At 44.3% G+C, this 16,896-nt stretch overlaps 1 protein-coding gene across 1 annotated transcript in view; it reads left to right on the forward strand.

Annotated features, from left to right (window-relative positions):
* Nucleotides 1-16,896, forward strand: part of ntng1a (netrin g1a) — a gene marked incomplete at both ends in the record, with an annotated part of 91,953 nt that overhangs the window by 31,939 nt on the left and 43,118 nt on the right. The window contains one exon of the mRNA XM_083995252.1: nt 7,970-8,613. Within this exon, the coding sequence (XP_083851378.1) occupies nt 7,970-8,613 (644 nt within the window). The remainder of the gene's footprint in view (nt 1-7,969; nt 8,614-16,896) is intronic.

The following is a 16,896-nucleotide window of genomic DNA, read 5'->3' on the forward strand; positions in this document are numbered from 1 at the left end:
CACCACGCAACTCTATCTCGTTCTGTTATTATCTCATAGCGTGGTGAATGTGCAGGTCACAACTTGTCCATGAGAGCGTTTTGGAGTTGTTGGATTGTGTATTTGATGAGTTTGATGAGGGAAACCAAGAAATCCCATTAGCCTCCATAGCTTAGCTCTGAGCAGCTCGCGGCTCTGCTCCGCCGTTCTAAAAATAGCTTGCACCGACAATTAATGGTAACGAACCTGGGGCCAATTTGCCAAAATGTTGAACTATCCCTTTAAAAAACACAAAACACAGTTAGATTTTGGATTAGATTTTCTGACCGTCACCATATCTTTATGTGTAACCTACAGCTTTAAACTGGAACAAATGCGTGAATGTTTGTAGCTGTGAGTATGAAAGTCTTTTTTTTAATGGCTGGTTCTGTGCCGTATACCACCAATCATTGACATCTCTGCCCTTTCCTGTAGCTCAGACGTTGTGTTTCAGACTTTTCCCCACTGGCAGCGGGACACCAAATGATCTTGCACTAATTTGTAAGGCAGAGCATTGTTGTTGCGGGAGGTTGAGGTTTTGTATCCACGGGGAAGAAGCTGGGGCAGCTCCCTGCACTGGGGTGAGCCTCTTAGCTTGGCCAAGGTGACACTGATCCACATCTCTCTGGGGGAGGGGGAGGGGGCTTCCAAACAGGATATGTAGTGTTATTAAACCATTAAAAATACCAGAGGATGGAGGGATGTTGGGGGTGAGTTTGATGTAGCCTCCTGAGGGGATTCCTCAGCTGAGAAGAGGAGTGATCATGGCTGCAGGCTCGTCTTGGTTTCAAGTCCTTAATGTACAGTGAGAAAATGCCAAAGTCCTCGTGTTATGTGAGGGGACAGTTTGATTGAGAGACGGAGCGTCGCAGCAGCCAGCGGATCGATTGTGCCCTGGTGAATTGTCTCACTGTAGAAATCATGTCTTAATAAAAGATAGATGATGCTTGTCTTGGAAATGGTTGAGAATAACAGTCATCTGTTACTGAGTTTTTATTTGAAACTATAAATATACTGTAAACCTGCAAGATAAATACTCTTATTTAACAAGTGCAATGTATGATTTAATTCACCTGAGACCAGCTCCAGAGCCAAATTTCAAGCCAAGTTTCTAATAAATTAATAACTTTTATTTCCATTGGAGCCTTTTTCACCTTTCATTTTATTTTTGACAGAAAAAAAACATTCATATCCCTCACAGAAAATTCACATTTGTTATGAATCTTCTGCAACAAGTCATCTTTTGATATTCATTTTATTGAACTGCGCTGACTTCACTCACCCTTCACTTCTTTTCAACTGAAGCCGCGACCGACGCTGCTTTGAATTACAAACTTGTTATTTTTCCGAAATGCAAACTACATTCTTTCTAGATAAAGATGCACTGACCTGTTCACTTTGTGCTGCATGAATAGGTTTCTTTAACTCGGTGTTGATTGTGTCTGCAGTCTGCACCATTAACCTGTCCTGTTAACAGCCTGTGTTAAAGGTGTGTATCAAACACCTCTCGTTGTGTGCGCTCACCTCGCTCTCACAGCTACACCATCTCTTAAACCAAACCAGTGGCACCCAGTGGGGCTCGCGCTGCCACATAAAAGATAATGGAATATAAAATAGTTTTTATATATCCTCTGTATGTGCTGAAGACCTTCCCCGCTATTGTTTTAGTGCTCATGAATCTTCTAAATCGCCGCCAACCGATCGCGACGAGCGCAACGCGAGGACATTTACACATCGTCTCGTCTCATAAGCTCTCCTCGGTCGACTGGACGGGCCCGCGCTGTGGTGCTTAAGGTGGTCCGACGCCGCAGCTCACTGCCTCAGATCACTGTTGGATTTCCCCCCGTGGTGCTACAAAACAGCATATCTCATATGTTGGCCTCTTCGAGCTGTGAGGCCACGGTCCGCTGCAAGCTGCTGTGTAACTGTGTTTGCAGGAGGCCAACAGATGCCACGCTGAGATACTATACTTTGTAGTTTCAACTCTCACTTCCTTGATGTTTTTCTTATTTATCATACATGTAGGCTATAGCATTTCCAATTAGGGATGTCATAATTACTTGTTTACACAATTGATTGCGGTATTAAATGCCACAATTAATTAATCGTAAAGATTTCCAAATACCGTCACTTTCCAAAAAAAGATTATGTTGGAAACACAGAAGCAGATGTGCACCAAAGTGAAGGTAAATGTAAGAAATACTGGTCCATTTACCTAATGTAACATACGATTGGTAGGAATTTAAATGTTAGCGAGTCATTTGTGCTAAAAAACAAACAATGATAAACTTAAACATTTGGTATAGATCACAATTAATGACTTGAATATTTAAAACACTTCCCCTGCAGGATTAATAGTTGGTTAATGGTTATATATTAATAGTAGAGACTTAAAATATTTGGTGTAAATAATTAGTAATGTAATTATATTTTGACTGTATTTGATTTTACATATTCATATGATGTAATTTAATTAATGCATAATAATCATGATAATCATAATACCGTGATTATTTCTCAGACAATAATCGTACAAAGAAAATCTATAATCGTGACATCACTATTTCCAGTCCTTGTGCTAAACTAAACCATCCAGCTACTGTACAGATTTGATTGTGATCTCAAACTTTCATCTGCGTTGAAAAGTTAAAGACGCTCTTTAGCCTCTCTTTTTGTTCCACTAATTATCAAATCGTGTCCTGAGCTTTAATCAGGCTGAACTCGAGGTAGAAATAATTAGCTCTGTCAGAATGCTGTATTAAAATCTATGAAAATATATGCTAAACCATGCTCCATCCCAGACACAATTGGCAAGAGAACCTGAGTGTGAGGGAGTGTGCATGTGCATGTGTGAGAGAGTGATTTGGGGTCTCTTGTTGCCTTGTTGACCATGGTCCCGGCCGGTCGACCTCCGTCTGACCCTGAGCCATTTGAAAATGTGATTGTAATCCATGTGAGGATTTGGCCTGGGTGTCTATTACCACTGTAATCTGTCTCACTGGCATCCAATATTCATCCCACGTCCAGGTTAAGCCCCTCTCTCTGTCTGCTCCACCCATCACCATGGGAGAGAGAGAGAGGGGGAGAGGGGATCCAGTGAAGGTGCTGGCATGACTGGAGAGAGAGAGAAAGAGAGAGGAGGGGGGTTTGAAATTGAGAGAGCACCGCTTCAATCAAGCTGCTGGGTCGGGGTGAAGAAATCTATCGTGGAACACAAGGTCTCATTAATGCAGCAGGAATAGCTTTAACCCCCACCTCCATCTTGCACACACACACACACACCTTACTGAATAAAGAGAGGTAAAAACATGGAAGAGAAATGGATAGATGTAAGAAAAAGAGATGATGCATTTGCGGGAGGGGAGAGGCTGTGGGAGAAGCTCTGCTCCGTCGATGCCGCTGAAAATGTTCACACGGAATCCAGACAGGAGTTTTCTTTGGAATAATTAGAGCCTCAAAATATAAAATTTCTACCTTTTTACTGGAAGGAATATTTCTGGGTGATTTATTCTAGGCAAGGCTGTTTTACACATTCACTTCCTGTTTTATCATAAAGCTTAAATAAAGCATAAATAAAACATGAAATCACCTGCGGACCACTTCTCTCAGGAGGCCGCCATCTGATCTCTCACATTTTAATGTTTTTGGCGTGGTGTTTAAATCTGATAAATGAAGCTCTGAAATTCTGTGTTTATTTGCTAAAACAGCCCATAACACAGATCACATATTAACGTCATCTGGAGAAGTTCCTTAAATCATAAGGTGGCAGAAGATCCTCAAAAATAATATATAAGTATATATAATTATAAGTATATTTTTGGGCTTTTTCACCTTTATTTGATAGTATACTGTAGTAGAGAGTGACAGGAAATGGGGAGACAGAGAGATGGGGAACGACATGCAGCAAAGGGCCACCCGAGTCAGGATTCGATACAGGGCGGGCTGCAGCGAGGGCTATAGCATCTGCATAAGGGGCACCTGCTCTACCAACTGAGCTAAAAAAAAATCCTAATTTCAAATAACTTTATTTAAAAAGTCTCTACAGCAGCTTTAGTATTGACTGTTCACTGACACCAGAGGAATCATTTGTCTTCTTAGTGCAGCTGTCAGCAGAATCATTCTTGTTAAAGTAGAGTTGGACACAGACGTCCATTCACAAGTTTCTTCCTTTTTACATATGGAGGAGCTGCTGCAGAGTAGTTGTATTGTAGTTGACTGATACTGTAAAAGCTCATTCTCTGTGTTAATATTTGTGAGAGGTGTTGAAGCTCAAAGTGTGATTGTAACAAGTTTTAACAACCCATGAAGCCTCTTGTTCTGCACTCACAGATTAAAACATTACAGTGGAATGAGGCAGAATTAAATTTAGATATCTTGTCCAAACTGCACAACAGTTTGTTTTTTTCAGTGTTTTAAGAATGAGAAATGAAGAGTAAGAGAGTAAAAAGGTAGAAAGGGAAACAGACAGTGGATGGACTGGATTCGCTATCTGGGTTACAAGTCCAAGACATCTGTCACACAAACGGATCAGTTTGATTGGTGGGGGCCCATCTATCTGGATGGCTTGTCGGCAGTTTGTAAATTTATATTCCCCCAAGTCCCCGTCCTCCATCAGCGGTTACGGTGCGGCCGGGCCAAGGCTGTCAGCCACCGCGCTCGTATCTTATTTTAAAACCAGACCTCAGTCATGACATCAGTAACTTACCTGCTCCACACGTCTGTCGGGTGTGTATAGCGCAGCTTTATCTGCTTTTCCACGCACGTCTCTACGTGTCTGTATCGAGAGGAAGGAGAGGGGTTTTTGTGTTGGAGTGAAGGTCACACAGTCGCACAGTTTCAGATGAAACATGTGATGCATGATGCAGCAGGATAAGTAGTTAATAATCATAAGAATGTGAGAATTTGCATTTAAATAATAAGCAGTGAAGAAAGATCAGGTTTTGTTTCCTGCTTCTCTCAGAGTGGAGCATATTTTTCTTGATTATTGATGATTATAACTCTTCTCAACACAAATGCAGGTGTACAGGTGCGTCAGCTGACTGATTCTTACCTGTAACGCTTCGGTTCCCCATGACCTGAGCGCTACAAGTAACGCAGGTCTGTGGAGTGCAGCTGAGTGGAATTAGTCAAATTCATTATCCTCAATGTTGCTGCAGTGTTGATTGTTTTTTTTTTTTTTTGTTTAGTTTTTTTTCTTCCCAAAGCCGGTTGGTAAAATTAGCCTGAACAGTTTGACAATAATGGGGACAACGCCAAAGGAATTTAGAGCAGCTTCCCGATGATTTGTGAAATCCACCCACAAACACATACATTCTGGTGCACACGAGCACCCACCTGCACACACACACACACACACACACACACACACACACACACACACACACACACACACACACACACACACACACACACACACACACACACACACTCTCTCACTCTATCTCACTGCATCACAATGGTAATAATTGGATTAAGCCGGTGTGTTTAGGGTCGGCGGCATCTCTATTAGCACCAATTTTACAGAGCCTTGGCAGCGGCCTACAGTAAAACACAGAAATCTCAGTTTCATTAGGCGTAACACTCAGCATTTTATCTCCTCTCTCTTCTCCGGGCTGACCGGCCAAGTTATTGATCTTCATAGAGGCAGTATTTTGTCATTAGGCGAGAAGCGGAGGAGACAGTAATGAAAGGTTTTTAACCTGTGTGTTCTGAGGTGGGGGGGGGGGGGGGGGGGGGTGGGGGGGTGAGGAGGATGGGGTGGGGTTGCTGGACGACTGGCCAGGGCTGCAAGGTGCTGCACGCAGCAGATTTTCAGCAGCTCAGCTACAGGGATCAATAGGGATACATCTCTGTCTGATTACAGACAGAGATGTGCAGCGAGGATAGCAGTTTGTGTGAGTGAGTGAGTGTGTATGTGTGTGTGTGTGTGTGTGTTACAATAACAGCTGATCACTGGATCTGCCTGATTCAGACACAAAGGTACAAAAAGTTTCATCTCAGACTCAGAAACGAGTTCTCACACAAAGATAAAGCGTGTGTTGTTCAGAGTCTGTATCAAACTCAGACGGCTCCACGTGGCCCGACGGCGGCACGAATGCATCTAATATTTATTTAACTACATTAGCTCGCTGCTTTTACTGAACTAAAGTTGGAAGTATTTCTACTTCTGTGCCTTAGTGTCTCCATCTTCAGCTCCTTTATTCTTCAACTCCACAAAATTTCCCCTTAAGCTAATTTTTTCACTTTGCTGAATAATGTTTTACATACAAAACTTGAACATGATTTTAAAAATTTAATAAATTGTTAAAAATGATCCTCACCCAGACTGTCAAAAGTAGTAGCGAACTGTGCCTTGACTGGCTGTGACATTCAAATTGCTGGATTTGAAGCACTTAACTTTTCAAAGTAAATTTTGCTCAGCTGGATGACTTTCCCATCCAGGTATTCTCAGGATCAGAGTGCTTAATTCTCCTCTGTTTATAAGAGGGTGTATGGTGTGTGTGTGTGTGTGTGTGTGTGAAGAGATGATTGCTCAGTGTGGAGAAAAGAACAGTGTAGCTGAATTGGAGGCAGAGTTTTAATTAAAATATAAATCTCTCTCGGCATATAAGGGCGCCGTGTAATAATGACAAGAATACACCTGAGTATTCATTTTTCTACTGCTGCTCAGTTTGTGTGCCACAATAAAAAAAAAAACACTATAATTAACGACAATTAATGGGGCAGGAAAAATAAAGGAACAAGTTTCCACCTTCGCTCCAAGCTCAGTCCTCCATCGCCACCGCAAAGCACTTCCAGGTCTCCCTCAATGAAGGCGCGTTGCTAACAAGTCAGACGTCCTGCATGCTAAGTGTGTTTTTTAGAGACCGTGCACACACACACCCCCGAGCAGGCATAACTGTCGCATATGAGTTATTACACATCTGTCTGTGGATACACGATGCACCAGATGCTGCAGTTAATGGCACACCTAACCTCCCACCACGAGCCGCTGCACTAAAAAACCCCAAGTGGAATTTTCCACTGGCTTCTTCTTCTTCCTCCTCCTCTGTTCCACCGTTTCCTCGCAGCCACCGCTGTCCAGCGCTGGGAGAAGCCTGTAGGGGACGGTCCGGACAGGATATTAATGGGGGCCCCCTCCACCAGTCAGAAGGCCTGACAGAGCCCTGTTTCATTGTCACCTTGCCTTGGAGGACAAGGAAAAACTTGCAAAGCTTATTAGCCGAACGGAGCTGTTTCCCCCCTCGAACTTACTCCATCTCTGCCTCAGCGCTTCATTAGACCATCTTACATCAGAAGTCTGCTCCTTCCCGTGTTTCCCCACCACCAGTCACACACATACACACACACACATGCGCACACACGGGGTGACATCTCCCACCTAATCAAGTAGTGGATTATCTTGTCCTGATAAATTGGAGCTTGTAGCACTTGAAAGGTCCTCTTGGAGGAGTGCCTCCTCCCCCTGACAGCTAGATCGAGCCCACAGGGAGCAGGGGAGAGAACATCGCCTGGTAATGATTTGTGGTAAATCGGACAAATGTTTTTGGAAAGACCTCTTTCAAGCAAAGAGATGATGAAAACCGCAAGTCAAATTTAGACACGGGGGAGAAAGAAAATACAGAGATCTATTAGCCCCTCGTGAATGAAATCATGATGGAAATGATTTAATGGTGCAAAGGACTGAAGGGAAGACAGGTGCAATGTTGGTAGAAATAAATGAATAAGATATTTGTGGACAGAGTGAGTTCACCCCACAAAAACACAACTGAAAAGACAAAATTACTTGACAGTTTATCCAATATGCAAAGTTTAGGGCTTCAATAATACTGAATGATTTCCCTAATGATATGAATATTATGGTCTCTGGCTCTTAATTATTTGATCGTACCATTCACCACGACTAACATCTTCCTCCCTCTGTTTTCTGTCTTTGCTCTCTGTATCGTAGGAGAACCCCTACATGTGTAACAATGAATGTGACGCCAGCACCGAGGAGCTCGCCCACCCTCCAAAGCTCATGTTTGACACCGAGGGCCGCAACCCCACCACCTTCTGGCAGTCCACGTCCTGGAAGAAGTACCCGAAGGCCCTGCTGGTCAACATCACGCTGTCTTGGAACAAGACCATCGAGCTGACCGACGACATCGTCCTCACCTTCGAGTCGGGCCGTCCCGAGCAAATGGTCCTGGAGAAGTCCCTGGATTACGGGCGGAGCTGGCAGCCGTACCAGTTCTACGCCACCGACTGCCTGGACGCCTTCACCATGGAGCCCAAGACGGTGCAGGACCTGACCCAGCACACCCTGCTGGACATCATCTGCACCGAGGACTACTCGCGCGGTTACGTGTGGAAATACGACAAAACTGTGCGCTTTGAGATCAAGGACCGCTTTGCGCTGTTCGCCGGGCCGCGGCTCCACAACATGGCCTCGCTGTACGGCCAGCTGGACACCACCAAGAACCTGAGGGACTTCTTCACCATCACGGACCTGAGGATCCGCCTGCTGCGACCCGCTACGGGAGCTACGATGGTGGACGAGAACAACCTGTCCAGATACTTCTATGCCATCTCTGACATCAAAGTGCAGGGCAGGTAAGACATGAGTCCATCTGTACACATGTCATGTGGTCAACTAGAGACTGCGTTACCTTGGGTAAAGTGGGTAACTGCCTCCCCAAGTCCAGCTGTGCATGTCAATTGGTGTTGGGAATTCCATTAATTTGTCAGGGAATTTGCACCGATCAATTGAAGTGGGGTCATCAAGAGGATTTTGTCCTTGGATGCCCAAACAGGTTCATTTAGCCAAGTGTGGACTAATCCTCTAAAGGATTTCAGATTGATAATCTAATGATGATTCTATAGGTTGATACCTCAGCGGTTTTTTTCTGTGCAGCAGTGCAGCTTCCCGGTGGTCTTGGAAGAAAAATGCGTTTACCATTACAATTCTTTCCAATTAGGCAGCAGATCCATAATGATCTGCAGAGCTCACCGGTTGTCAGCATGTCTTAATTAACCCGGCTCCTTCCAGCTTGCAGTTGCACTATGCTTTGGACGGCGCCTTCACTCAGCTGTTTGTTAGGCTGTGGAAGAAGACGGTCGAGGTAGCACTCGAGCCGCCAGGTCACTGCGCGTTATAATTAGTGTTTGATTTGCAGAATCCGCGAAGGGTCATATAACATGAAAACAAGCCGCCATTATGCTGTTAGTGGAAAGGCCAACAAAGGCTTCTAAACGCTACGGCGAGAGTCACTGGGGCACACACTTAAGTGGATCTGTTTTACACTGTGTGGTTTTTCAATTTAACATACAGTATGTGAATGTGGTTGTAAGTGTAGGGAGGGAGGGGGGGTGAAGGGATGAAGATTTAATTACTCTTGTTTTGCTCTTCACACATGAGAGGGTTGCAGCGGCACGGCGGTGCAGAGCGGCGGAACGTCACAACAGTCGGAGGCTATGGGTGGAAGTGTTGAGGTCTGGTTGCCGGGCCGTGGCTCTGTCACAAACACACTTATGAAGATGAGTGTCAGTCGACGCAGAGCTACTGTCCTGCTCTGTAAACATCAGTTAAGCATTTCCACCGCTGAATAAGACGGTTAGAGTCAGAACGGTCATTAAAATTTCAATTTCAACTTCAATTGTTATCATCGTCATGGTGAACGGACAAATAGCAACATGTTACTGCTGTGACATTATATACATGAAAACTGTCGGGTGCCTCCAAGCTATTTAATGAATCTCTAATTTGTTGATTTCTTTAATATGCCATTAAAACGGAGTGTGGCCGCTGGAGTGCACCGTGAACGGGCAGGTACCCCTGAGCACAAGGGGCTATGATAATAAATGCCTCGCTCAGAAATTGAATTTTTGACTTTTCTCATGATTGAGAAGGTCATTCAGCAAAAAATAACTGGAGGGAATTTACTAACACAAAAGACTCGGACGGGACATCCATTCAACACTCGCTGAAATGAAGGGGGCTGTCATAAGCGCAGATTATTTATTCTATCTGACTAATCATGACCGAACTCACACATCCCTGTGGGGCTGTAGATTTGAGCAATGGCTGCGCGCCACCGTCGGGCCGCGGTCGTTTACCAGCCCGCTGCTTTTAGAGTGACGCCCGCCTGAGAAATGTTCCCCACTGTTTACCAAAGGTAACACACAGTTCAGCACATAATGAGATACACTCTACACAGAGAGGCTTCACTCTCCTTCCCCCCCCCCCCTCCCATGGCGAATCACTGCTCAGCCCCTTTCTCCATGCGTCGTATACTACACATAAGCTCCTTAACCCCCCGAATACAGTTCTGTGAGACTCGGCGGGAGCGATTTTGCAGGGGCAGTGAGGTTGAATCTGGCATATTTCAGCATGCTGGACTCGACTGCCATGGGCCAGGATGAGAGGGGTGTGTGTGTATGTAACTGTGTGTCTGTGTATGTGTGTGTAGGGAAATACAGGAGGAGAGCTCGCAGATTTTCTGTCCATGCCACAACAGTGCAAGAAACAAAGAAGGGAACGTAAGCTCTTTGCCAAAGTAGGTCACCCCTAGAAAAGATAGCGAGGGGAAGGGAAGAGACACAACTTTGCAGAACTACAGTCATCTTTGCATCTGTTACATGTAGCTGAAGTTGTTACAGTGCAGCCAGAAGTGTCATGCATGACCATTCGATTGCAGTTCATTACAAGGGAAGGTCTGGACCAAAGGCACTCTGGGAGGAAAAAAAAATCAATGCAAAGAATTTCAAATCAAACCAAGCATGGAGCTGAGAGATGGATGTGAACAATGCGTACCGCCCGGTGACTGTAATGAATTTGACACCCTCACTGTTCCACTGTATCAGCACCGCTAAACGTCTGTGTGCAGAGAGAAAGCGTGGAGAGTCGGGAGGATTTTCTAATTATCGGCCGTATGACTTTGCCATAATTGCTCTGCCTCTCCTTTTTTACATGCTTTACAGTAACCACAGCGTGCAATTTCACCGTCAACCGTCTCTACCCCCTCTTTTACCCCCCTCCTCTCCTCTCCTCCTGCCTGTGATCAATACAGTGTAATTAAAGCTGGAGAAGATTCAGGCGACTAAAGGATCTCTCTCTGGTTTTTGGTTTTCTCGTTCTCTGTCCCCTTGCTCCCTGTCTCGCTCTATTTCTCCAGTGAAGAGCGGAGTTGTCTCTGGGCCCTTGTCTTGAATTATATAAGAAGACCCAGCCCCATTTCATTCCTGTACAGTTATTCATGGGATAAAGACCAACCACATAGCTGCAAAACACACTACCCACCACAAAGCAGAGAGTATACACATATAGCAACAACTGTAGGTGGGACATTTGGCACCTTTTTTTCTATCACCATCAATGGTTTGGAGTCCTTTCTTAGTCCAAAGTTATCAACAACCTCCCGATCTGGCAGCATATTTTTTGTTTTACGTATGGTGTTATTTCCAAACCAGTTTCCCGCTGTCAGAGCATTACTGTAATAATAATGTAACCCTCGGATTGTGAGCTAAATTTCCAGCGTGTTTCCGTCCTGTTTTGTGCACGGTAAACAGAAGACAGGGAAAGAAAAGTTTGTTCCCCCGATTTATACCCACAGCGGTGGGAGTTGTGATTCAATTTCCAAAGCATATATGTGCTGCAGGACATTACCAAGGAAGGTCAGAAACAACCTCAAGGGTTCACAGTCACTTTGACTGCGGGGTAGACAGGTAATTCACTTGAGGGGACGAATGGGTTATTAGATGCACCAGCCTTTTTCCTGGTCTAGATTTTCCTCAGTCTCATGGAGAGAAAATCCAGCTCAGTGACTGTGAATCCACACTCTCAGGATTTTGGTCTGGGATGATGCACAGGTCTGGTATTAAAGGGATAGTTCAACATTTTGGCCTATTGCCATATCCCTATAGTCATAGCAGCAGGTTCTTTACCTTTAGTTGTCGGTGCAAGCTATTTTTAGAACGGCAGAGCAGAGCCGTGAGCTGCTCAGAGCTACGGAGGCTCATGGGATTTCTTGTTTTCCCTCATCAAACTCATCATGGCAATGGGCCAATTTGCCAAAATGTTGAACTATCCCTTTAAATGTTCACACCACAAACATACACTGTATGCCTGAAAAAAAAAAAAAACATAATTTGGCTGTTAAACATAAAGGAGGAGCCATCTCCGCCCATCGAATTCAGAGATCAACACTCAAAGATTTTCTCCTCATGCTGCTCTCTTCATTATGTCACTGGCAAACAGTCGACCACAAACACAACCTTTTCCAACTTCAGAACACTCGGTGACACATGCCAACGGCAGAAAATAGCTGATCTGGACTCAGTTCCTATCACTGAATATGTAGAGGCAAATGTTTCAGCTCTGAGTCCAAGTTTTATTTTTAGAGTCTCCTCTTTAAATTTTGACCAAAACTGTTGTTTTCTCCTTGAAGCAGTTGCACAGCTACTGAACTTATCCCTGAAATGCCTTACACATCCCCTAGTCAGATATAGGATATGGAGATTTCTATTGGCGATAGCAGGTCATGCAGTTGTTGTAATATAAATAGATGTTTTGAAATCAAGAAAAACTATACTTTAATCATTTGTTAAATTTGAAGGTAAATGTTTTTCACTGTCACAATAATCCCCACCTGATCCTGTCATTTGAACTGCACATCATTTAGAGATGATTATTCAATTTATTGATGATAAATCATGTCTGAAGTGGTGACAAATTTTCTGAAGTGTTTATCAGCAGCAGCATTAAATCCTTTTTACACACCCCTGCATATGTGAAGACAGTTGGATGAAGCCTTTTGTGAGCTGCCACCACAATCTGTGACTGAACTGTTGACAGTAGTAGTTGCATTGTGGATAATGTATTCACTGGGTAAGACTGATGTGTGGAACAAAGCAGAGGATATCTCTCTGTGCAAAGCTGAACCAGTGCAGCAGTGACATGTGATCAGCAGAAAAATGTGTAATCTTTTTACATTTAGGATGTAAGAGGAGAACTCATTTAAAATGTGTTGTTACATCAAGGAATAATTTTGCATTCAAACTGTATGAATCCCTGTAGCAATCACATGTTATTCTCATTTTGGCACATTGATTGGTTGCATATTTAATAAATAAGAACACTACATATTTGCAGTGATGTGCCAGTTGCATTAGGGGATGTTATACCAACATCCTCTAAAGCACTGCTTGTGCTCCGTATAGATTTGCATGCATCCACGTCCGCGCTCATACAAATAAATGATATTCAAAAGTGCGATAAAGGGAAGCTCTTATCTGAGGTGAACAAAATATTAGAGCTTAGACACTGGATCTGTCCCGCAGTGCACGGGGTCACGTCGTCTGTGCCGTTTTATTGCCGTGTCGTTCAGTGCGTGTGCGCTCTTGGATACAGCTGTTTCAACTACAGATCAGCAATTTGGTGAGTGATGGCTCTATCGGGTCTCCCCCTAAGGGAGGAACAAACAAGAAGTCGATCTGCCCCCCTCCGCACCCTCTCCCTCCACAGTGCTTGGCTTGCTCTTAGGCCTGCCTGTAGCCGACAGATAATCTATTTGTGCTAATTTCATGTTTCTTGCTGCCCACTTCCCCCTTGAATAAGTCATTCCACTTGTCTACCCTCCTTAGTCTCCTTCTCGCTCTCTCTCTCTTTCTGCACCACCACAAGCATCTATTTACCTTACACCGCGCTCTGCACTTCTTCTTTTTTTTTTTGAATCAGCACTCCACATTAGTCACTGTGTGTGGGAGAATGGCTGCCCCGTTTGTCGGACGGGGCCAAGTGATTGGTCCTGATAACTTGGACCATCTGTCAACACCCACGCCACATGTTGGTTTAATAGCTCTAATCAAATGACCCGCACCCTTTTGTTAGCCCAGCGAAAATGAGATAAGCGACGTATTTCAAAAGGTAATGAGGCTGTAAGTCAAAGCGTCTAATGTACGTCTCTGTCATATTTACTGTGGAATGACGGGATGACAGTGAAGTGTGGGGGGGTGACTCATCAAAGAGGAAACACAGGAAGTAGTGAGGTAATTGCCACCCGAAGGCCAAAGCTGTAAAATGGTTGTAATCACGGATCTAATTCATTCTGCACCCCAATCTATCATTCTGTCACTCTGCTGTCCACACCGCCTCTCTGTCCACAGACTGACGATGCCAGTGTCAGACCGTCAGACTGTGACTCACAGCATTGTACCTGCAGTTTACAGGAATTTCACTTTGTGCGTTGAAGGTTTTCTATCAACTAATCTGTAAACAGAAACATCCACATCCTTTAAATAACAACGGTAATACCACAGTGCAGAGACACCTTAGTGCAAGTGAAAATTGTGTAATGAAAATATCTGTAACTACAAAATCCCCCAAGTAACTCAATTATTAGATAGTTATACCAGTGTTACTTACAGATCCATTGCATAGTTTTAAAGGGATATTTCAACATTTTGGCAAATTGGCCATTGCCATAATCCCTATAGTCATAGCAGTAGGTTCGTTACCTTTAATTGTCGGTGCAAGCTATTTTTAGAACGGCGGGGCAGAGCCGCGAGCTGCTCAGAGCTACGCTACGGAGGCTCATGGGATTTTTTGGTTTCCCTCATCAAACTCAGCAAATACACAATCCAACAACTCCAAAACGCTCTGGTGGACAAGTTGTGACCTGCACATTCACCACGCCATGAGATAATAACAGAACGTTACCAGAGTTGTTTTAGAGGTAAATTCATGCAAAACCGCTGATGCACGTTCCCGTCCGGGGCTGTTTTTCAGCAAGCAGTCTCTGCATTTTCCTCTAAAACAACTCTGTCTGGTAACGTTCTGTTATTATCTCATAGCGTGGTGAATGTGCAGGTCACAACTTGTCCACCAGAGCGTTTTGGAGTTGTTGGATTGTGTATTTGATGAGTTTGATGAGGGAAACCAAGAAATCCCATGAGCCTCCGTAGCGCAGCTCTGAGCAGCTTACGGCTCTGCTCCGCCGTTCTAAAAATATCTTGCACCGACAATTAAAGGTAACGAACCTACTGCTATGACTATAGGGATTATGGCAATGGGCCAATTTGCCAAAATGTTGAACTACTGTATCCCTTTAACTATATAGTTCACTAGATTAGTTGCCTCCAAAGGGTCACAAGGTGAGTACTGTATGGGGATGTAGGAGAAGATTTATAGGGTAGAAACAAGAAAAGCTAAAACTCCCTTTCACAAATCTGACTTTTCTTTCGTCTTTGCTTTTGAAAATCTCATCATGTCACCTCTTCAGCTGCTGAGTCACTCTTTGGTGCAACATATAATCTGCGACACAGCTGTCAGATACAGTAGATGTAATGGAGTAAAAAGCATCTCTGTATGAAATGTAGTGTGTCGAGTGTTTGAAAAAAAAAACAATTAACTCCTGACTGTGCTCAATAACAGCACTGGAGTAAATAATCCACAGCTGCATCACATGAACGCCTGTATCATCATGTGTGTTTTGACAGTTGTTTTGTGCTGAGCTGCAGTCGTCCTCGCTCTGCGTGACGTTGGCTTTTTGTGAATAGAGTGATCAGATTAACAGAAAACAAAAATCTATTGTTCTCTGACCTGAGTCTGTCCTCCCTCCTCCCTTCTCCTCCTCTCTCTGCTCATCCTCCTGTTTGATGTCTTTCCTCCATGTTTGAGTCGGGTCAGACTGAAGCTCCGAGCCGGCCTCCTACACTTGTGTGTCCGGTGGGAGATGAAGCGTAGGATGGTTTTTCAACAGGTGACCTCAGCTTTTGCAGCTGAACTCTTCTCACAGAAGGTTCACGGTCACTCGCTAAGATTCATTATCTTCGTTTTTAGGTTTTTTATTCAGTTTCAACTGGCTTCATATTAACAGGAACTATTTAAGAGGAGGTACTGTTAACCCAAGCAAACGGTTCAGGCCTTGGTTGACGTCACTGGGCGGGCGCTCTGCTTCTGACCGGTTCATTTATCTCAGTGCGACACTTCACCTCAGTCGATCTCCGTCTCCTTGTATCTGTGTTTGTATTTGTTACCGACAGAACTCAGTCAGACTCAGACTATGTCCAGCAGCTTCCACCGTCTGTCTGTTCCCTCTTTCCTCCTCCTTCCACCAACACCTACATCTTCTCCCTGCACCGTCCAGGCCATTTCCTCACCTCCCCTGCCTTTGATCCACCTCTCCGGGTTCGGTCTCTGGCCGACGTCCTCCCTGCTTGAGTCTTCCAGGCCTAGAAGCTCAAAAGAAATCTTTATCAGATGGGGTCCAACCTGTTCCTGTGCTCTGGAAATATCTCCTCTATGAGGCTTCATCAGGTCTTATAAAAGTAAAAACAAGCATAAACATGAACAACGACATCTCACAGTTTTTGGGACCAACCTGCAGCCACGGAGAATCAGGGACACGCTGGCAAACTGAGAAAAATGCCTCCATTCAATAAATTCTAATATGATGAATTAGCTCCATCTGTCCGTGTGGAGTTGTAAGCGGTCTCAACACAAAGCCACCTGCAGCCCCCTCCGTGTCCTCATGCAGCTCCTGCTTTGACTTTTCACTTTAGAAAAACGAGAACTGTAATGTGGGATGTGTCGTGCCAGTGGTGTGTTTACACTGAGCCATTTACTCATTCACAGTCCAACATCTTCCCATCTGGAGCCAGCTGTAGTGGGTGTATTTCTATGTGAGGAAGTATTAATATAGAAACTGACCCTTTCTATCCAATTAACTGGATATTCCCAGCAGCTGAAACCTCCCCGAGCAATACACATGTGAACCGTGAAGGTAAAAAAAAAAAAAAAAATGAAATAAGAAAAAAAAGAGGTGAGGGGGAATTTGAAAAATGCGGTAGTGCATAGGCGGAGGCAGAATATGAAGTGCTTGGCGTTGGCAGCAGCAG

The sequence above is a fragment of the Trachurus trachurus genome (assembly GCF_905171665.1).
Source record: "Trachurus trachurus genome assembly, chromosome: 20".
Classification (NCBI taxonomy): Eukaryota; Metazoa; Chordata; class Actinopteri; order Carangiformes; family Carangidae; genus Trachurus; species Trachurus trachurus.